The sequence below is a fragment of the Ascaphus truei genome, chromosome 1, assembly GCF_040206685.1.
Source record: "Ascaphus truei isolate aAscTru1 chromosome 1, aAscTru1.hap1, whole genome shotgun sequence".
In the NCBI taxonomy this organism is placed as follows: domain Eukaryota; kingdom Metazoa; phylum Chordata; class Amphibia; order Anura; family Ascaphidae; genus Ascaphus; species Ascaphus truei.
Window position 1 is genome coordinate 505,940,071 of NC_134483.1, and position 18,937 is coordinate 505,959,007.

At 43.2% G+C, this 18,937-nt stretch overlaps 1 protein-coding gene across 2 annotated transcripts in view; it reads left to right on the forward strand.

Annotated features, from left to right (window-relative positions):
• Nucleotides 1–18,937, forward strand: part of SORCS2 (sortilin related VPS10 domain containing receptor 2) — a 639,263-nt gene that overhangs the window by 574,057 nt on the left and 46,269 nt on the right. For both annotated transcript variants that reach the window (XM_075569815.1, XM_075569821.1), the window contains exons 15-18: nucleotides 1,502–1,635; nucleotides 4,256–4,384; nucleotides 6,643–6,814; nucleotides 18,546–18,732. In XM_075569815.1, coding sequence (XP_075425930.1) covers nucleotides 1,502–1,635; nucleotides 4,256–4,384; nucleotides 6,643–6,814; nucleotides 18,546–18,732 — 622 coding nt within the window. The remainder of the gene's footprint in view (nucleotides 1–1,501; nucleotides 1,636–4,255; nucleotides 4,385–6,642; nucleotides 6,815–18,545; nucleotides 18,733–18,937) is intronic.

An 18,937-nucleotide genomic window follows, 5' to 3' on the forward strand; every position in this document is an offset into this window, starting at 1 on the left:
GAGTGTTCTGGTAAATGCGTCTGCAGGGGGCCCAGGCTTATGTATGAGGTGTAAAGTATCAGCCATGGAGCTACTCATGCTTCCATAATACATCTTCTGGCGCCAAAAGACACCTCATGGGCAAGAAATCTGTAGGTGTCTTCCACCACCACTAGGGGTCTAATGAAATAGCACCGCCTAGTAAATATGGGCCTATATTTTAAACAGTCATCCCACAATGTGCACACACGCTGAAAGATGCTTACTGTAGATTACAGAAAATGTGTAGTATTTGCGTTAGAATGGAGTATTGAGGACACAGTAGCTGCATGTTCTTATGTTCATGCATATTTTTGTAAAGTGATAGCATGGTAATATAAGACAATGCTGGAGACAAATACTTAGTGGGTTAATTATCAAAGCCTACCAAAAGCAAAACTGGGCCGACCCCATTAAAAAAAAAAAAAAAAAAATTATATATATATATATATATATATATATATATATATATATATATATATATATATATATATATATATATATATATATATATATATATATATATATATATATATATATATATATATATATATATATATATATATATATATATATATATATATATATATATATATATATATATATATATATATATATATATACTGACAAGATTTATCAAAGAATACCCCATTGTTTGTAATGCAAATTTGTTTGTTTGGTAAGTTTTGTTCCGTTTTTGTCTCCAGTTTTGCAGCTCAAAGATTTTGATAAATAAACCACACAAACTCTACTTTAATGGCATCAAAATACAATGTGCTGTACATTACTTCACAACAACAAAACACATTCCCTAAAGTTTGCAACCTACAGTATTGGGGCAAATTGCATTGAGCCGTCTTTTTGACCCTTTCTGGGACATTTCCCGTTGCTGTGTAAATCAACTGTATTGCATATTTTAGTATAAATTAGTACTTTTGAAAGTAAACAATATCACAGTTTGTTCAAAGTGAAAACAAATTGAATATTGAATCAAATATTTCTGGCTTCTCATTGTCACACAACTTCCCAGAACAATTTAAACTACCAGAATGCAAATAAATTGAAAAACATTTGGAGGCTTTTTCAGTTTAGGGTATCATTTTTCTTTTCAATTTCCGGAAATATAACATTTATTTTACCATCGAATGCTTAATATCTGGACATTAAATCGATGGTGAACTCATGTTTATAATCCAGTCCCTGCAATGTGGAAAGTTTTTGTAATAGGGAATCCATAACTCTTTGGGCTGCTTAATTATGTTTCACTAGAAGGACACGTAAATACAAATGTTGACCTATTCTACAAACTTCCACATATCGGGACATGTGAATCAAGGCAAACCAGGAACAACTCTGGGGCAAAACAATTGCACCATACTGCATTTTGTTTCCATTGAAATACATACGGGGCAGATTTTTGCCCCAGATTTGCACCACTTTTGCCTTGATACATATGCCCCGTTGTCTTCCTATTTATTATTAGGGTGAGCGTTGCATTATGGGTCAACAGAGAAGCTTCCGAAAGAGAAATGCGTTCTCATGGTGCATCAAAGGAAGAAGTTTTACATCGGCTCTGACATCTAAAATCTGCCAGTGTGAAGACTCAGATTTCATATGGTAAGTTTATCATGTTCTATGTTTCCGGTGGGCGGCTATTCTTCTATTTGGTCATGTGGGAAGTTTGATTACAATGGGGCTGGGTGGTTGAATTTCTTGAGCCTCTGTTGTGAGACCTTTTCCTGGTGGTGTTTTGTCATGTTGAGGGGGCTGCCTTGGTTCACATGGGTGCAATATTTTTGTTACTATAATATATTATTGAGGTTGCTAGCAAAAGCTCTATACCAATGTTTAAAATATAGTGTCTATTATTAAAGTGCAAAAGAAAGGTAAATGATCGATGTCGCAGTCGCTCCGAAATACTGGGACTCACCAGGTAAAACTTAAAATTGAAGCTTTATTAGAGTTACATTAAAAATAAATACAATCAGGACAGACAAAAACAAAAAAACCTCCTCCCACGCGTTTCGGGCATGAACTGCCCTTTCTCAAGGAGTAATTAATAGTATTAATAAAGTGCAACTGTTAATGCTCCCGCTAGTGCTTGGCAGTAGGGCACACACCACACGCCGCCTGGGTCAGACGACATTGTAATGGCACAAGCTGCATTTGAAAAGGGTGCAGGGCTACCACAGTATTGCACCCGCTGGCGCACACCTGCTACATCTGTACACGATTTTGTAAAGCAAATAAAGTCAAAATATTGAAGCAGGTACACTTTGATCCCCATCATTCCCCCCACCCCCCTGAAACTGTGTTTAAAGCAACGGAACTGACTGCATTGTGTTTAACTTTTTTTAACATTTTTGTCACCGGATTGAAGCAGGGGGTCTCAGGAGCTGAATGGTGTTAATATTAGCTCTGGGGCGCCCTAAGTCACGAGATACTTACCTTCTAAGGGGTGCCGGTGTCTCTGCAGCCTGGGAACTGCGTGCCCAACCAAAATGGTGGCTTTAAATGTCTCATGGGCCAATAGGAAGCTGTGACGTCATCCATTGTGGCTTCCTGTTGACCCGAGTGACCTGGACATTTAAACTTCACACGGATACCGGCACCGCTACAGAGGTAAGTATCTCTAGGAGCAGGTGCTGAAATTAACACAGTTCAGCTCCGGAGACCTTATTCTTCAAACCTAAAATAAAAAAATGAAAATGTAAAACGCAATGCAGCCTGATCTGCTGCTTTAACAGGACAAAGTGCTATTCAATCCTTGAAACATTTCAGACAGAAACAATTTGTTACTTCAGGGGTGCGCAAAGTTTTTAACTGGCGCCCCCCCCCCCTGCCTCCTTACCTTCTGCCTCAAGCCCCTCTCCTCTCCTCGGCTCCGGTGTCAAATGACATCACAGGGTCATGTGATGTCATGTTACCATGGCAACGTGACGTCGCTTGACCCCACGGTTACAATGGCGACGCATCGCTGAATATCAGGTAAGTAAAGCTGCAGAGGCCTCACGCGGTCCCCCCCCCGGCACTTAATTTAAGTGCCTTGGGGGAGAGCGCGGGACCTCTGTAGCCGCCGCGCTCCCCCTGGAAATTCTCCCGCCCCCCACTTTGCGTTCCGCTGGGTTACTTCATAAAGGGCTAAGCAGTGTTACTCCATAAAACCCCCTCCGGACTGGAAGACACCTGATATCCCATTCATTTGAATTATTCTGTAAAGGGCCATATTTATTAACCGGTGCCCTAGGATTGTGTTATGTAATACCACTGTAGTAAAATGTATTCCACATGCACAAAGCTCTTTCTAATGTTGAAATGTGTTGCATTTATAAATATTCCAGAAAAAAAAAATTGTAACTACAGATGCAAATACAAATCCCCATAAAGACATGAGCCTTAATCACATGAGGTCAAACACATGAAAATGTCTAAATTATTCCCTGCAAATCGTGGTCAAATATTGTGTAACATTATGACAATCGTCGTAAACCTACAGTATATGGCAACAACCAACAAGGACGACTCAGAAAGCATCAGGAGCTGGCTCACAGCCAACTGGGCCCTTGCAAAGCATGTTTCTGAAATATACCACCCATTGACATAGTATAAATCCCCGCTGGCATAGTCATTTTATGCATAACTGTGTGCTGTGCAAGACTTGGGTTCAGTGTTCCAAAATCACAGAGAGCAAAAGTCAACGAAGCAGTATATAGTAGCATGGGTCACCCTAATATAACAGAACTCACAAGGTATCATAAATCACAGAGCACACAGCACGCTATCAATCATTTTATACACCAAATAGTCAACTATATCAGGAACTTCAATTCCCTGTGCTTAAGAGGAAATACAACTCGTTCTTCATTGTACTTATATGTGTAGCGCAGCTCCATTCCAATAGAGTAAATGCATTTAATACAGTATATTGGAATGAAGTCATGTACTGTATTAATGGAAGGCATTTATTGCACCCCACTGATAACTGACACGTGATTCTGTGATGGAACCGGTTTCCCACTGAGGCATGTACAGTAACAATATTATGTATTGTGTATATTTGTGTTTCATTTTTGGCAGTCGCCCCTTTTGAAAACAGTGGGGGCACAATTGGCTTCTAGACTCGTGGAGCTGTGGAGCAGATCTGTATTTCTGGTTTGGTTTCAAATGTTGATTTTGTTTTAAGACAATAAGATTTATTCAAATAATGAGTTGCTCACAGGTGTACCTTTTCTTTCAGTGATTATGGATTTGAGCACGAAACACATCACAAATCAGAGTCCAATAAATGCTTTGCCGACTTCTGGTTTAACCCAGAATCTCCCCCTGAAGATTGCATGTTAGGACAGACATATACAAGTACCTCAGGGTAAGTGCTCACAGTTGTATTGAGTCGCAGATGACAGAGAATATGTGAATCTTCCATTGCTAAAAGTATACAATGTGTTTCAATAATAATGTTCTGCTTCTGTAATAAACTGCTTAGAAATAAAATTTTGCATGCAACATAAATTTACTGTACACAATCACATACCATAAAAAAAACAGGTATCATCCTTCATATAAGTTGAAAGCCATTGGTGAGCAATTTCTATATGTATACCTAAATCACAAGGGCATGTATTATCTGTTCAGCCCACTTGCACACAAAAAAAGAGTTATCAATCTCATTTATTCAGAAAAGCAGTAATATGCTATCCTCCATGGTTCAAGCCACTGAGGAGAATAGGAAAAGGTAACGGACTTGTAAACTATTCCATCAATTACAGTATATTCCAAAACAATAAATTACTAACTGGTTTTATGAAAGTGATCTTTTTTCGTGGGGGTTTTTTTTTTTATGTCAAAGGGTTCTTTTAGAAACATTGGATAGAAAATCTAGCACATACAGGATTGCTACTCCCGATTTCAAATTCATTCCAAATGAACTACAGTATTAATTAAATTCAGTGTTCGTGTTTTCCAACTGAGCAGATATTCATGAAATTCCGAGAGCATATAAACCATTGAAGGGTAAGAAGCTCATTCCAGTAGAATAAGCAGTACTGCCCTGTATAAAGTAATTGACTGTTTTACATTTTAGGACAATCCAATTTAAAAGGGATTTAGATTTCTGTAAGAACAAGCCTTTTTAGCAAAGCAAAAATGATGTCGAGAACAATTCAGTGTCAGTTTCCTGTTTGCAACACTCTACTTGTTTCAGCTTTTAATTGCAATATCTTTGCTTTGCCTGTATGGAATGACACCATTTTATTGATGTTAATCTGTAATGAAGCACGCCCATAACTCACCCAAGAACTAGTGTTGGAGCTACTTTCGATTACCAGGCTTAAAAGCTAGATTTCCATCACTCAGTGTATTCAGGGTCCACAACTAAAGACAGATGCTACAGTACAATGCGCCTCCTATGTTGTTTAAGGCAAGAAGGGCCAAATAATTAATTTGTGTAGCAAAAGAGGGGGGATGAGAAAGTTATATTAGGTCATCAGTGACAGTTATGTTGGAATTTCAGAGGAGTGGACACCCTGGAAAATGTGTGATGTTAAAATATGAGGGTGTCCCACACTAGGTGGTTCTTTCATGTTTTAGCAGAACTGTGTAAATTCATCTAGAAGTTGGTTTAAAAGTTGCAGTCTGGTTACCAACATATCCCATAGTTTTAATAAAGAAAGGAAAAGACTTAGCCACATAACACTCCATTTCTCATTTGTATTGTATATTGCACAATTGAAGGTTTAGTAGCCTTTCTATTTTAGACCCAACTCCAAGCATCACAGCCATAAATGTCACTAGAAATGAAGGTCAGTAGCAGAACAGGCAACTGAAGTAGGGTTTCTGTTTACATCAAGTTGTTTTTGTTTGTCTATTCCAGAAAAGCAAACAGTTATTTTTGTAATATATTCTTTGACTTTGTGTACACTAACCTTGAGGTAAATTACATATCAAAAACATTTGTAAGTTACATATACCTTTATTTCAGATGCTTGTGGTCTAACTGCAGTGTACGTCACAGAACTCTTAAGTCTTATTTTGAGAGCAATTCACAATTATAACAATGGTACAATACATAGTATGCTATTTATGCTTTTGTTTTGACACACTGCACTATTTTTTGTTTAGAGTTGTGCTAACCTGAGCAGATTATTAGTCAAATAGGTATAAAACAGATTAGTGGATATATATATATATATATATATATATATATATATATATATATATATATATATATATATATATATATATATATATATAAAAGCAGAAAGAGAGAAGAAAAATGTAATACACATTATAAGATGCGAGTTTTGTAAAACTTCTATTATTGACTCTCATTTACAATCGGGTGCACAGTGGGAGAAACAGTAGCAAAAGTACCTTAATTAAAGGAAACAAAGAAACGCAAGATAAAAAATACTTCTCTTTGCCCCAAAATGATTACGTTACAAATAAATGTAAAGACGGAAACATTTAATATTAGTTATATTTTGTTAGGGTGATGTGTACTGTACTTTGTTTTTTGAGGCTAAGTACAGTACTTATTATATAATATCTAGCAAACCCATAGTGGGTATGTTTCAGACAAGGATTTTAATTGTTATCTTTTGTGTTGCACATTGGTGCTTAATGCAGGTATAGGAAAGTGGTATCCAATGTGTGTGAAGGAGGAGTTGACCTTCAAGAAAACTTAGTTCGGTATCAGTGTCCTTTAATTGCTCCAAAAGGCCTACGCATCACCATCAAAGGGGACTCTATATCTGTGAAGCCTGGAGAAGACATCACATTTATTGTTCAACAAGATCAGGTACCATATAGTAATATTATTTCAACAAGCACAGTGAAAGTGAAATAGCGTCATTATCATAAATTCAACACGAAAGGGGACAAAATAATAGCTATGTTCATTCTCACAAACAAACGACAGTGCATGAAAATAATGGGGGGTTTTTAAGTGAACAAATGCCATCACTTATTGAACCACTTTAATACCAAGAATATATCTTTATTTAAGGAAATTGAAGAAAGCAATCCGTCTTAGCCTTCATTTAAACAGTAACCATCTTGTGAACCAGTGCAATTTGAAGTCAAAGCTTTATGGCTGGTATCCATCAAGCCACCACATTCATGGAGTTAGCACCAGATCGGGGTGTGATGACCACACCCCGGCTTAATAAATCTCCGCCTATCTTCCCTAAATAACTGTGGAAAACATGCTTTTTTTGTTTTGTGATGCTATGCAACATACATGTATTATCTTATTCGGAAGCACCATTTAATCTGTTTTTAATTTTATGATATGCCTTGTTAAATAATTAAGTGGCGCCCGTGGTGGAGCATTTATATTGTTATTCTCTGTCCTGCTGAGATACTTTTGAAGCACAAACTGAGATACGGTGAACGGGAGCGGGAATAATTTCGTTTCAATATTTATGTGGTTGTTAAGTGTGTTTACAATTTTACAAATAATAGGAGATGTAATTAACACGGCAGCTTAAGCAGTATTGCTACATTTTCATCTGAGTAATAATATAGGGAGGTGTAGATAAACATTGATCTTGATAAAAAAATATGAGGAAACAACATCATTGCCATTTCTGGCCTTGGCACAAGACTTTCGATTATCTTTTTCTATCATTTTATGTGCAAATTATCTGCTTATCCTGTAACATACTCATTCTACTGATTAGGGTTTGAAGGTATGCTAGAAAATACTGCTGATTTAAATTACCAGTTGTTCAAAATAACCTTTTTGTTGTAAAGCAAAGGAAATATCTAACATATTATGCCTTTAAATTCATCTTACGAATCATAAAATCGGTATCCAGTCAATTAGAATGCAAACCCAATTCTTTAAACATTGTGGAAAGGCTCCTTTTGTCTGTAACAAGACTAACAAATACATAATAAAGAAAATAAATAGGAGAAGCACTTTGGAGTTCTTGCAGGTAGAGAAGGGAATTGGTACGTGTCCGTTGGATAATATTCCAGATACTGTGGTATCAGCAACATTAATTTCACTCAATGAGTTTTTATATATATATATATATATATATATATATATATATATATATAAAAACTCATTGAGTGAAATTAATGTTGCATATATATATATATATATATATATATATATATATATATATATATATATATATATATATATATATATATGTAACGGGTTTCCCCCCCCCCCCCAATCGCAGATTACACTGTGCGTGCGGAGAAACATATAGTGTTACCAGGTGTGTGGTGCGTTACCTGTTGGCTCACAGGAGGGCAGAGCTTCTGCCACGGGGAACCTGGGGCAATATATGCTAGGGGTAACCACTTACTCGATACAGCGCCTCCACCTGCGATGGTTCCCACCAGAGGGGGAGTGGCTCCTCGCAGAACAATCACAATAATCACATACAACTGAAGGGGTAATAACTAATACCTTTTACTTAGGAACGTAAGATAACACATATCACGGCAATAACATCATAACAGGTGTCCCTCTCTAGAGGAGACACTTACCACTGCGTCGCGCAGGACACTTTCCCGACACCAGGTGGTCCCACCCAGTGTCCATAGAGTCCCACCCAATGTCCCGCACTCTTGCAGAGAGAAGCAATGGGTGACTGCGCAGTCACAATTACACTATGGGCCTGTTGGTGCACTTATGACTGTATAGTACCTGCCGAGCACTCCGGTGCTCGGATCAGCAACCACTTCACAAAGGGTCAGATGCGTGATGATTCCGTCTGATCCCAACCTGGAGATATTCTCTGTGGCCCCGACTTGAGCCCGAACTCCTTCACTGGAACCGCAGCGTCCGCTGAGTCCCTATCTAGCACTACAACAACGTGACACACACTGTACTATAGGCCGTCCCTACAGCACAGCATCCTTAGGTGGCTTAAGGAAAACTCCTAGGGCCTGCGGGGTTGCCTATCCTATGCAGGTAGGTCCCTGCACCCACCCTACTCGTAACATGGGCCCTGGGCCATGGCTCCCCGGATTGGTTACCGCTATGAACCCCCCAGTTGCCTCATACTACGCGCAACGCGGACCCTGGGCTATGGCTCCCCTAATTCCTGCAGCAACGCTCTGCAGACTAACACTCAGCCCACTTGTCCCTTTCTTCCCTTTCTGTTCCCCAGCTCTAACTACAGTAAGTGACAGGGTCCCTAACCTGAGGGCTGTCCCTGGCAACACTCACTAACCTAGTGGGGAATCAGGGCTAACTTGGACCTTAGGGCTGCTGGCCTAGTGCAGGGAGTCCCTGACTCCTGCACCCTACCTCCTTCCCTGGGCTGCTCCTGACTCTGACTGCTCAGCGTGGTCCAAGCCCGCGAAATGTATCCTTTCCTCCAGCGCAATACTGCAGCCCTATTGGCTCCTATGAGGCACCTGATGCCTCCCTCGCTATGCTCCATGGGAGTTGTAGTCCCATAGAGCCTATCTGGGCATTGGGGCCGCGTGCGCGCTTGCCCTGCGCTTGCCCTGCGCATGCGCGAGTCTTTAGGGGCCGCCTCAATGTTTCCCTACTCTGCTCTGGCACTCGCGCGACCCTGACTGACTCTGGGCTATCTTCTGCGCATGCGCGATCACTGCGCATGCGCGAGTCCTTCTCTAATGGCGGCGCCCTCTCTACCCGGCTCCGGGAGCGCTGGGAGTCCAGTGACGCGATTGCGGCCTTAGCAACCGGCCGCACGCGTCCCCGGCAACCCCCGAGCCGGAGCCTGACCGCCCTCACCCCGGTGATCCCCTTACGGAGCCGCCATTGAGCTCGGCGGCACCCGCGATCGGACACGAGGTAAGGGGGGTGCTGACAGGCTGAGGAGACCAGGCTACATCCTCCCCCTTGTGAAAAACCCAACGTCCCCACTTGGGGAACGCCATCACTCGGCACAATTTTACACAATGAAAAATTACATTGAATAACCGGTACACTTAACAGGTCGACTGCAACATCCCTGAAACATGGCACATTACACCCCATAATACCCGAGGCCAGCTGAATATCAGCTGCTTGCTGAGACCATTTGTGGGGTGCCCCTAACTGATCACATGGGGGTACCTCACTTTTGCGTCCGTAAGCCTCCCCTAGGTGGATCTCTTGGAGAGCACACTCTGGGATAACAGTCACCAGTTCAGTACTACTTCCTCCCCCTGGTGGAAGGAATAGCACAGTGTCTTTCAAACCGGCCTTTACCCGGTCATCCACGGCCTGGAAGCGGCAGGCCAGACGGCTAGGACCTTTCCTGCGGTCCACTACTTGGCGGATGGGCCGCTTCTTTTTGGGCTCAAAGGAGGCAACTTCTACTAGATCTTTTGCCACACAGTCCTTGTCCCTACCTACTTGCGAGGCTTCCACTGAGAAGCGAGAATTGAACACTGTCTCTTTACTCAAAGTCTCTTCTTCACCTGGCAGGGGGTAAAGGGTAGATAGATACCTTACCACTGCGGTGACTCCCGGTGGCCAACAGGTCCTCGGGGACGCTGTCAGTTCCCACATTGGCTGTCTTGGGGCCTGTCCACAACACTTCTGGAGCAGTCCACTCACTGTCTTGAAACTCGGGAGCGTTGGATCCCAGTCCTGGGACCATATGGGTTGGAGCGCACGGGCTCATACTCAGTTCAGGAGCCGTAACTCTGGCCTTTTTCACGGCCACCTCCATCGGAGCCTGTGGGGACAAGGGGGCTCCTTACCACTCTGTTGGCTTGCACTGGGTTTCTCTTCATCTGGAACGATATGCGGTGGGTACTGCTCCACTCGCACTGTGGGACAGCTATCTTCTAAGGGGGACACCTCCGCCAGGACGCGATGTCGAGTGGAGCCATTCGCCCTGGTGTCCAGACTTAAGAAGCTATCATGCTCCGCGGTCACCTGGAGGCTCACACTCAACACCCCTGGGGCAGTCAACTCACCCTTGTCGTCGTCAACAGGTACTGATCCCAAGCCTGGGACCGATGGTACCTCTGTAGGCCAGACCGGCCGTTGTAGGGCACACGGGCCCATATCAGGATTCACTGTCACTGAGATAGTTGGCTTGATGACTTCACTAGAGTGGTCCGCCGGCAGGCGCATCACCACGAGTGGTTGGTCGCTGAAATCACTAAAAGAAGATGGGGGCATAGACACCTTACCAGACATTCCTCCGTCTCCTCTGTATCACCGGGTGGTTCGCCGGTAGGCGCATTGCCACCGATGGAACTTCAACCTCTTCACTGGAGAATTCTGCAGGCGGCAGCAGTACAGGCTTCATGCACTGTGCCCCGCAATCTTTACACCTGTCTCCCCAGGCCAATGTACAAAGTGGGCAGTCACATCTGTTACAGACACACCGTATGCACCCGTCCTCGCTCTCCCTTTCCACCTTGTGTGCTACCATTCGCTTGTATACATCATACGCCCTACCACCAGACATAATAAGGTCTTCTTGTAAGCACTGACACAAAAGAATGGATACATCCCTGGCCTTTGTCCGCCAGACTCCAAACTGCGGAGGGGATATATCGCTGCCTCCGGTATCTCCCTTGTGGTGAACAGAAGTTACAGGTTGGGGCTCACTGAGCTTACTCCCCCCGGTGGACGGTAAAGGAGGGGCGCTTTCTATCAAGGGCTCGTTCTGGCTTGGTGCTAAGCCACTCGTGTTGCAGGGGCGGGGCTTAGGATTTTCCTGCCAATCCCGGACAATTTTCTGCAAAGTCATTCTGCACCTTGAGCGCGGTACCACGTGCACGCTTCTCACTTGAGGAAAGTCCCCATGGCGCGGGGTCAGCGTATACTAAAGAGTAGCCCTCAGGGGGGCACCCGGGCATAAACAACATGGAGGGGGACTCTGACAGGCATATATCCCACTCAGAGGTCACCACAAAAAGTATCGAATACCACTGGGAGGTGGGGTCTCGCTCTTCATCTACTATACAGGTGTACTCCCACCCTGGGATTTTACGCATATGCTCACTCCTACGGCCACCACACGTCGGGGACTAATGTCTTGCCTCGTAGCCCAGATCAGGACCCCGCGTCCAGACTCCGCAAACATGGTGAAAATTATGAATTGGGCAAATTTGAAACAATTGAAACAGTGCACCCCAGGTCGATCTCAGCAGCGCCTCCAAATGTAACGGGTTTCCCCCCCCCAATCGCAGATTATACTGTGGGTGCGGAGAAACATATAGTGTTACCAGGTGTGTGGTGCGTTACCTGTTGGCTCACAGGAGGGCTGAGCTTCCGCCACGGGGAACCTGGGGCAATATATACTAGGGGTAACCACTTACTCGATACAGTGCCTCCACCTGCGATGGCTCCCACCAGAGGGGGAGTGGCTCCTCGCAGGACAATCACAATAATCACATACAACTTAAGGGGTAATAACTAATACATTTTACTTAGGAACGTAAGATAACACATATCACGGCAATAACATCATAACAGGTGTCCCTCTCTAGAGGAGACACTTACCACAGAGTCGCGCAGTACACTTTCCCGACACCAGGTGATCCCACCCAGTGTCCATAGAGTCCCACCCAATGTCCCGCACTCTTGCAGAGAGAAGCAATGGGTGACTGCGCAGTCACAATTACACTATGGGCCTGTTGGTGCACTTATGACTGTATAGTACCTGCCGAGCACTCCGGTGCTCGGATCAGCAACCACTTCACAAAGGGTCAGACTCGTGATGATTCTGTCTGATCCCAACCTGGAGATATTCTCTGTGGCCCCGATTTGAGCCCGAACTCCTTCACTGGAACCGCAGCATCCGCTGAGTCCCTATCTAACACTACAACAACGTGACACACACTGTACTATAGGCCATCCCTACAGCACAGCATCCTTAGGTGGCTTAAGGAAAACTCCTAGGGCCTGCGGGGTTGCCTATCCTATGCAGGTAGGTCCCTGCACCCACCCTACTCGTAACATGGACCCTGGGCCATGGCTCCCCGGATTGGTTACCACTATGAACCCCCCAGTTGCCTCATACTACGCGCAACGCGGACCCTGGGCTATGGCTCCCCTAATTCCTGCAGCAACGCTCTGCAGACTAACACTCAGCCCACTTGTCCCTTTCTTCCCTTTCTGTTCCCCAGCTCTAACTACAGTAAGTGACAGGGTCCCTAACCTGAGGGCTGTCCCTGGCAACACTCACTAACCTAGTGGGGAATCAGGGCTAACTTGGACCTTAGGGCTGCTGGCCTAGTGCAGGGAGTCCCTGACTCCTGCACCCTACCTCCTTCCCGGGGCTGCTCCTGACTCTGACTCTCAGCGTGGTCCAAGCCCGCGAAATGTATCCTTTCCTCCAGCGCAATCCTGCAGCCCTATTGACTCCTATGAGGCACCTGATGCCTCCCTCGCTATGCTCCATGGGAGTTGTAATACCATAGAGCCTATCTGGGCATTGGGGCCGCGTGCACGCATTGGGGCCGCCTCAATGTTTCCCTACTCTGCTCTGGCACTCGCGCGACTCTAACTGACTCTGGGCTATCTTCTGCGCATGCGCGATCACTGCGCATGCGCGATCACTGCGCATGCGCGAGTCCTTCTCTAATGGCAGCGCCCTCTCTACCCGGCTCCGGGAGTGCCGGGAGTCCAGTGACACGATCACAGCCCTAGCAACCGGCCGCACGTATCCCCGGCAACCCCCGAGCCGGAGCCTGACCGCCCTCACCCCGGTGATCGCCTTGCGGAGCCGCCATTGAGCTCGGCGGCACCCGCGATCGGACACGAGGTAAGGGGGGTGCTGACAGGCTGAGGAGACCTGGCTACATATATATATATATATATATATATATATATATATATATATATATATATATATATATATATATATATATATACATATACATATACTGTGTTCGACAGTGGATTTAACATCGTGGCGAGCTCCTATTGGCCCAAGCAGTACACGTGTGGTACTAGGTGGCGAGTAGATTTTTTGTTTGGCGAGTAGATTTTTGGGGGATTTGTCGACCACTGTATATATATATATATACATACATACATACATACATACATACATACATACACCCACACACACCCCCACACACACACACAAAGGATATGGGTGCACAAATAATCAATATAAGACAATAAAATCGATGTCCCGGAGTGCTGCCACAGTGTGTTTGGTCTCACACAAAGACCAAACTAAAATAGGAGAGATAAACAGTTAGACACAGGGAGCAACAATGTAGACAAACAGTGGATGGTAGTCACTGTGAATACAAACTATCATAAATGTTCCTCATAGGATGTAAGTGGCGAGTCCCCACTCAGAATGATCCTGTAAATGATGGAAAAAGTATCAATATGGTGAAGTACTATGAGATGAGGTTTATAACGCAAAAGACAAATGGCTACTTACAATGCAGCGGGTAAAAATAGACAATGTGGGTGTATGCCACCGCACAGGTAATTGGAAGGGTAATGCCGGCGTCTCCCTCTCCTCCCTGGTGCCTCTGTGTGATCGCGTGATCCGTCCACTGGAGTCGAGCTGATGTTTACTTTGCCCTGTTTCAGTGACATCAGAGGATAGTGGGAAAGTCCGTCAGCTCCAGCTGATCCAGCTAACCGGATCCCACAACAATAGTCCTCTAAATTGTATACCGTGCTGAGGGAGGTAGAAGGTACTGAGGCACTACAGGGGTTACCTTAGGCATAAAGTTACAACAACCTTACACGATTCGTTCCGATCAACGGAACTTCATCAGGGTTAATAACACACTGCATATCAACCTTAGATTATATAGGTGTATATATTGAACCATTGGTTGATTGTCCCAAGTACATCTGCCAATCACAGATGATCTCTATAGCCCACTCAACCAAGCAGACATAACAACTGTGAAAGGGATATAGGCACATATTAAAATGATCAAAAGAGCCAATGGATATAATAATATACTAAATACAATTTAATACAGTATAATTTAAAACAGAATTTGAAATAATACTAGAATTCCTGTAAATGATGGAAAAATAACCTATATGGTGAAGAACTGTGAGATGAGGTTTATAATGCAAAAGACAAATGGCTACTTACAAGTGGGGACTCTACACTTACATCCTATCAGCATGTCATTTCCCAGAATCTCTTGCTGCAGTGGAAGTGCTGTGTGCTGGGTGATAATGGTGAATGGCGGGGTTGCAGACCTGCCTAAGACATGCAAATGAGCATACAGTAATATTTCCATTTGTTTACACACACACACACACATATATATACATATATATATATTTATACACATATATATATATATCAAATGTAAATATACTGTATGCTCGTTTGCATGTCTTAGGCAGGTCTGCAACCCCGCCTTTCACCATTATCACCCAGCACACAGCACTTCCACTGCAGCATGGGATTCTGGGAAATGACATGCAAATGAGCACACACTTTTTGCTTCAAAACCATTTTAAATGGTATGGTATGGTAAACCCCATCCTCATTGCTTCATTGCATAGCCAGTTAACCAACCCCACACTGATGAGACCCATTAAGGTCGAAACAGCTGTCTGTGGGTGGGTTTTCTGGCTATGCATCTTAACCCAGGCTGTGCTAAAAAGCTGTGACCATGCAGCAAGCTTAAGCCTATAGGGAACCATGATTAAAATGGTTTTGAAGCAAAAAGTGGAAGTGCTGTGTGCTGGGTGATAATGGGGAAAGGCGGGGTTGCAGACCTGCCTAAGACATGCAAATGAGCATACAGTATATTTCCATTTGCTATATGCTTTGCTGTGGAGAGTTTTTGTCACTTTTTTTACTCACCATAACTTAACTAAGTATATATATATATTGTGACAAACGGCTTACTCCGGGGCTCCGCCGTCTATCCGGGACTGTTAGAACACGGTCTTTTAGGGTAGGTTAAATGATGAGGCGTCACGTGCTGTTCCTTTAAACAGGCTATGCCTGGTTTATTCAGTCCCAGGCACTGAGACTGCCACAGTGCATACAACAGAAACACAAGCAAAACAAAAACCTGCTCACCTGAGCAATAACTTAACTTAGGTTTTCCCTGACTCAGGGTTGAAGTGGCTTTTCCACTTCCAACAACAAAATAAGGAACTTTGCCATTTTAGACAAAAAAGAGCAGAATGATTTAACCTGTTTGGGGAGAGGCTTTTCCCCTCTCTGCTTCCAGCAGACTTCCTGCCTCCAGGCTCTTGGGGGAGAGAGAAGAGGAACCAGGAAATCAGTCTTAAATACCTGATTTCTAATTAGCAGGACAGGTGACAGAAATCAGGCAGCAGACAAACTCTGGTCTGGATCCCTCATCCCTCAGTTCCAGCACTTGCCAAACTGTGGGATGGAGTGCATGTATTATGAGGCTGCACTTCCAGCCTAAACAGGATAGAAACTGTTCAGTATCCTGGGAGCCCTATATATGGAATTTATTACCATCCCCTGGTTTCTGTCACAATATATATACACACATATACACACATATCTCTGACTCTGGCCATAAGATGAACGATCTGAGGGTTGCCATACTCAAAGGTAATCTTAAAACCCCGAAAGAGAGACGGTTGCATGAATACAAATTTATGCAACTGTTCGGGACACTTAGCAGTGGCCTAAACAGAGGTCGAAATTTTATGAGTCATTACTGAAACTAGCGAAATCTCTTCCCATGAGCGCTAAAGGCCATGTCTGTACATACTGTGCTATATGTATGCACACACAGCTGTCTCTCACACATACTAATACTCCTTATTTTTCCATCCATATACACCAATAGGGACCACATAGTATCCACACACACTTAGTTGTGCTACAAACTCTCACATTTCCACACCCACCCACACCATTTATATCCCTCTCACTCCACACACACCTTGTGTAGAGCACTGTTTATACTGTGGGCTCTCCATTCATTTTTATTCACACTGATACACATACACACTCTTTCTTCACTTGCTTTCAGTTACCCTTTGACACCTCTAGCCATAAAACACATCCACACCGGGGGAAGGAGAAGCACAGATAACATTCCAAGAGACACTGTTTTTAAGTTATCCTTGCTTCATTCATTGTAACATCGCCAGAAGAAGAGATCAGTGTATCTCGAAAGCTCGCACAAATAAAAGCATTTCGTTAGCCACAGACCGGGATCATCTATTTATTTTTTGATTATTGAAGCTCGGCTAACACGGTACTGATACCTCTACATGTATATATATATATATATATATATATATATATATATATGTATATATATAGTCAGGTATGGAGATTAGCACTCACGGTTTTGTTGCAGGAGGCAGATGCTTGTCCCATAGAGAGTATGTAGACATATGGAGACCAGGGGATCCTGATAGCCAAAAAGAGACAGCACACTGCAGGTATGGTATCAAAAAAGTGTATTCAGTAACACAAGGCCGCCCATGTGTATATATGTATATATATGTGTATATATATATATATATATGTGTATATATATTGTGACAGAAACCAGGGGATGGTAATAAATTCCATATATAGGGCTCCCAGGATACTGAACAGTTTCTATCCTGTTTAGGCTGGAAGTGCAGCCTCATAATACATGCACTCTATCCCACAGTTTGGCAAATCCCACAGTATATACACATACACCATACATATATATGTGTATTGCAAAATCTTCTGGATGCAAAATTGGAGCAAAGTACAGAAACCGATTTGTGAATGAATAGAAACATCACTGGGAATGGATTTTTCTTTTTGGGACAAAGTACTGTAGGAGCAAAAAGCGGCACCATTTTTTATTTGTTTTTACAGGCAAGGGACTTCTGTATGAAGCATTTAGGTATATATTTTTTATTACCCTACTGTTCCATTACAGTAGATTAGTAACATGTAGGCAACATAGAATAGCCCTGGTGGCAATAAAGGAAGCAAAATATGAACATTTTCCAGTTTGAGATCTAAGCAAATACATTAAAAAGAGCAACCCCCCTCTTGAGTTCTCATTACCTTTCCTGTTTTTCTGTTCTCTGTACTTCTTATTGCTTTTCTGTTAACTCTACTCTTCCATCCTTTCTATTTTCGTTTCACTTTCTTTATTTGGAGTCCAGAATAGATATTGGGGGCACATATATTTAGTAAGTGCTGCAATACCATAAGACACCTTCTGGCACTGGAAGTCTCCCTACATCCTGTTTACTTGAGTATGCCATATGGCGTCTTCTGGTGCCGGAACATGTCTTATGGAATAGCACCATCTAGTAAATATAGGCTTATATTCAATAATGTTTTATGTGGGAACCACTCATTTTTTGAAGTTGAGTTTTTAGCTTAGTAAACAGGGCATCTTTGTTTATCGCACAGATTTATTGAAATGAGGGCATAAACTTAATTACTTAATCAAAGCAAATATAATTACTCTTGGTCATTAATGCCAACATCAAGTTCTCAGGTAGGAATCCAAGATACTTTAGACATTAGTGTAGTCTTGGAGTAGGGGGACAGTGCCTACTCGGTCCTGGATGCTTGTGGTTACTTTAACAGCAGCCCGGTGTATTGCCAAACCTTGCCATGTACTGTATATGTCTTGCTTGTTCCTTACAGGGAGATATTTTGAACACCAAGTATCAGGTGGACCTAGGAGATGGCTTCAAAGCAATTTATGTGAATATTACATTGACTGGTGAGCCCATCCGGCATCGCTATGAAAATCCTGGCATCTACAGGGTGTCTGTCAAGGCAGAGAATGTCGCTGGCCAGGATGAAGCCGTGGTCTATGTTCAGGTTAACTGTAAGTTGATTGAATTATTGCCTCTTTTATTTTTAAATGTAACAGTTTCCCATCTCCCCCCCCCCCTCCCTTTATCTTACGTGGATAGGAAGTGGGGGGGGGGAGTTGAAATTAGTTGGCTCCAGGACCCGCCTAGTTCCTGAAAAACTTACCGGGAAAGGTAGTGCTGGTACTTCTTGGTGGGCCAATGAGAAGCAGCAACGGT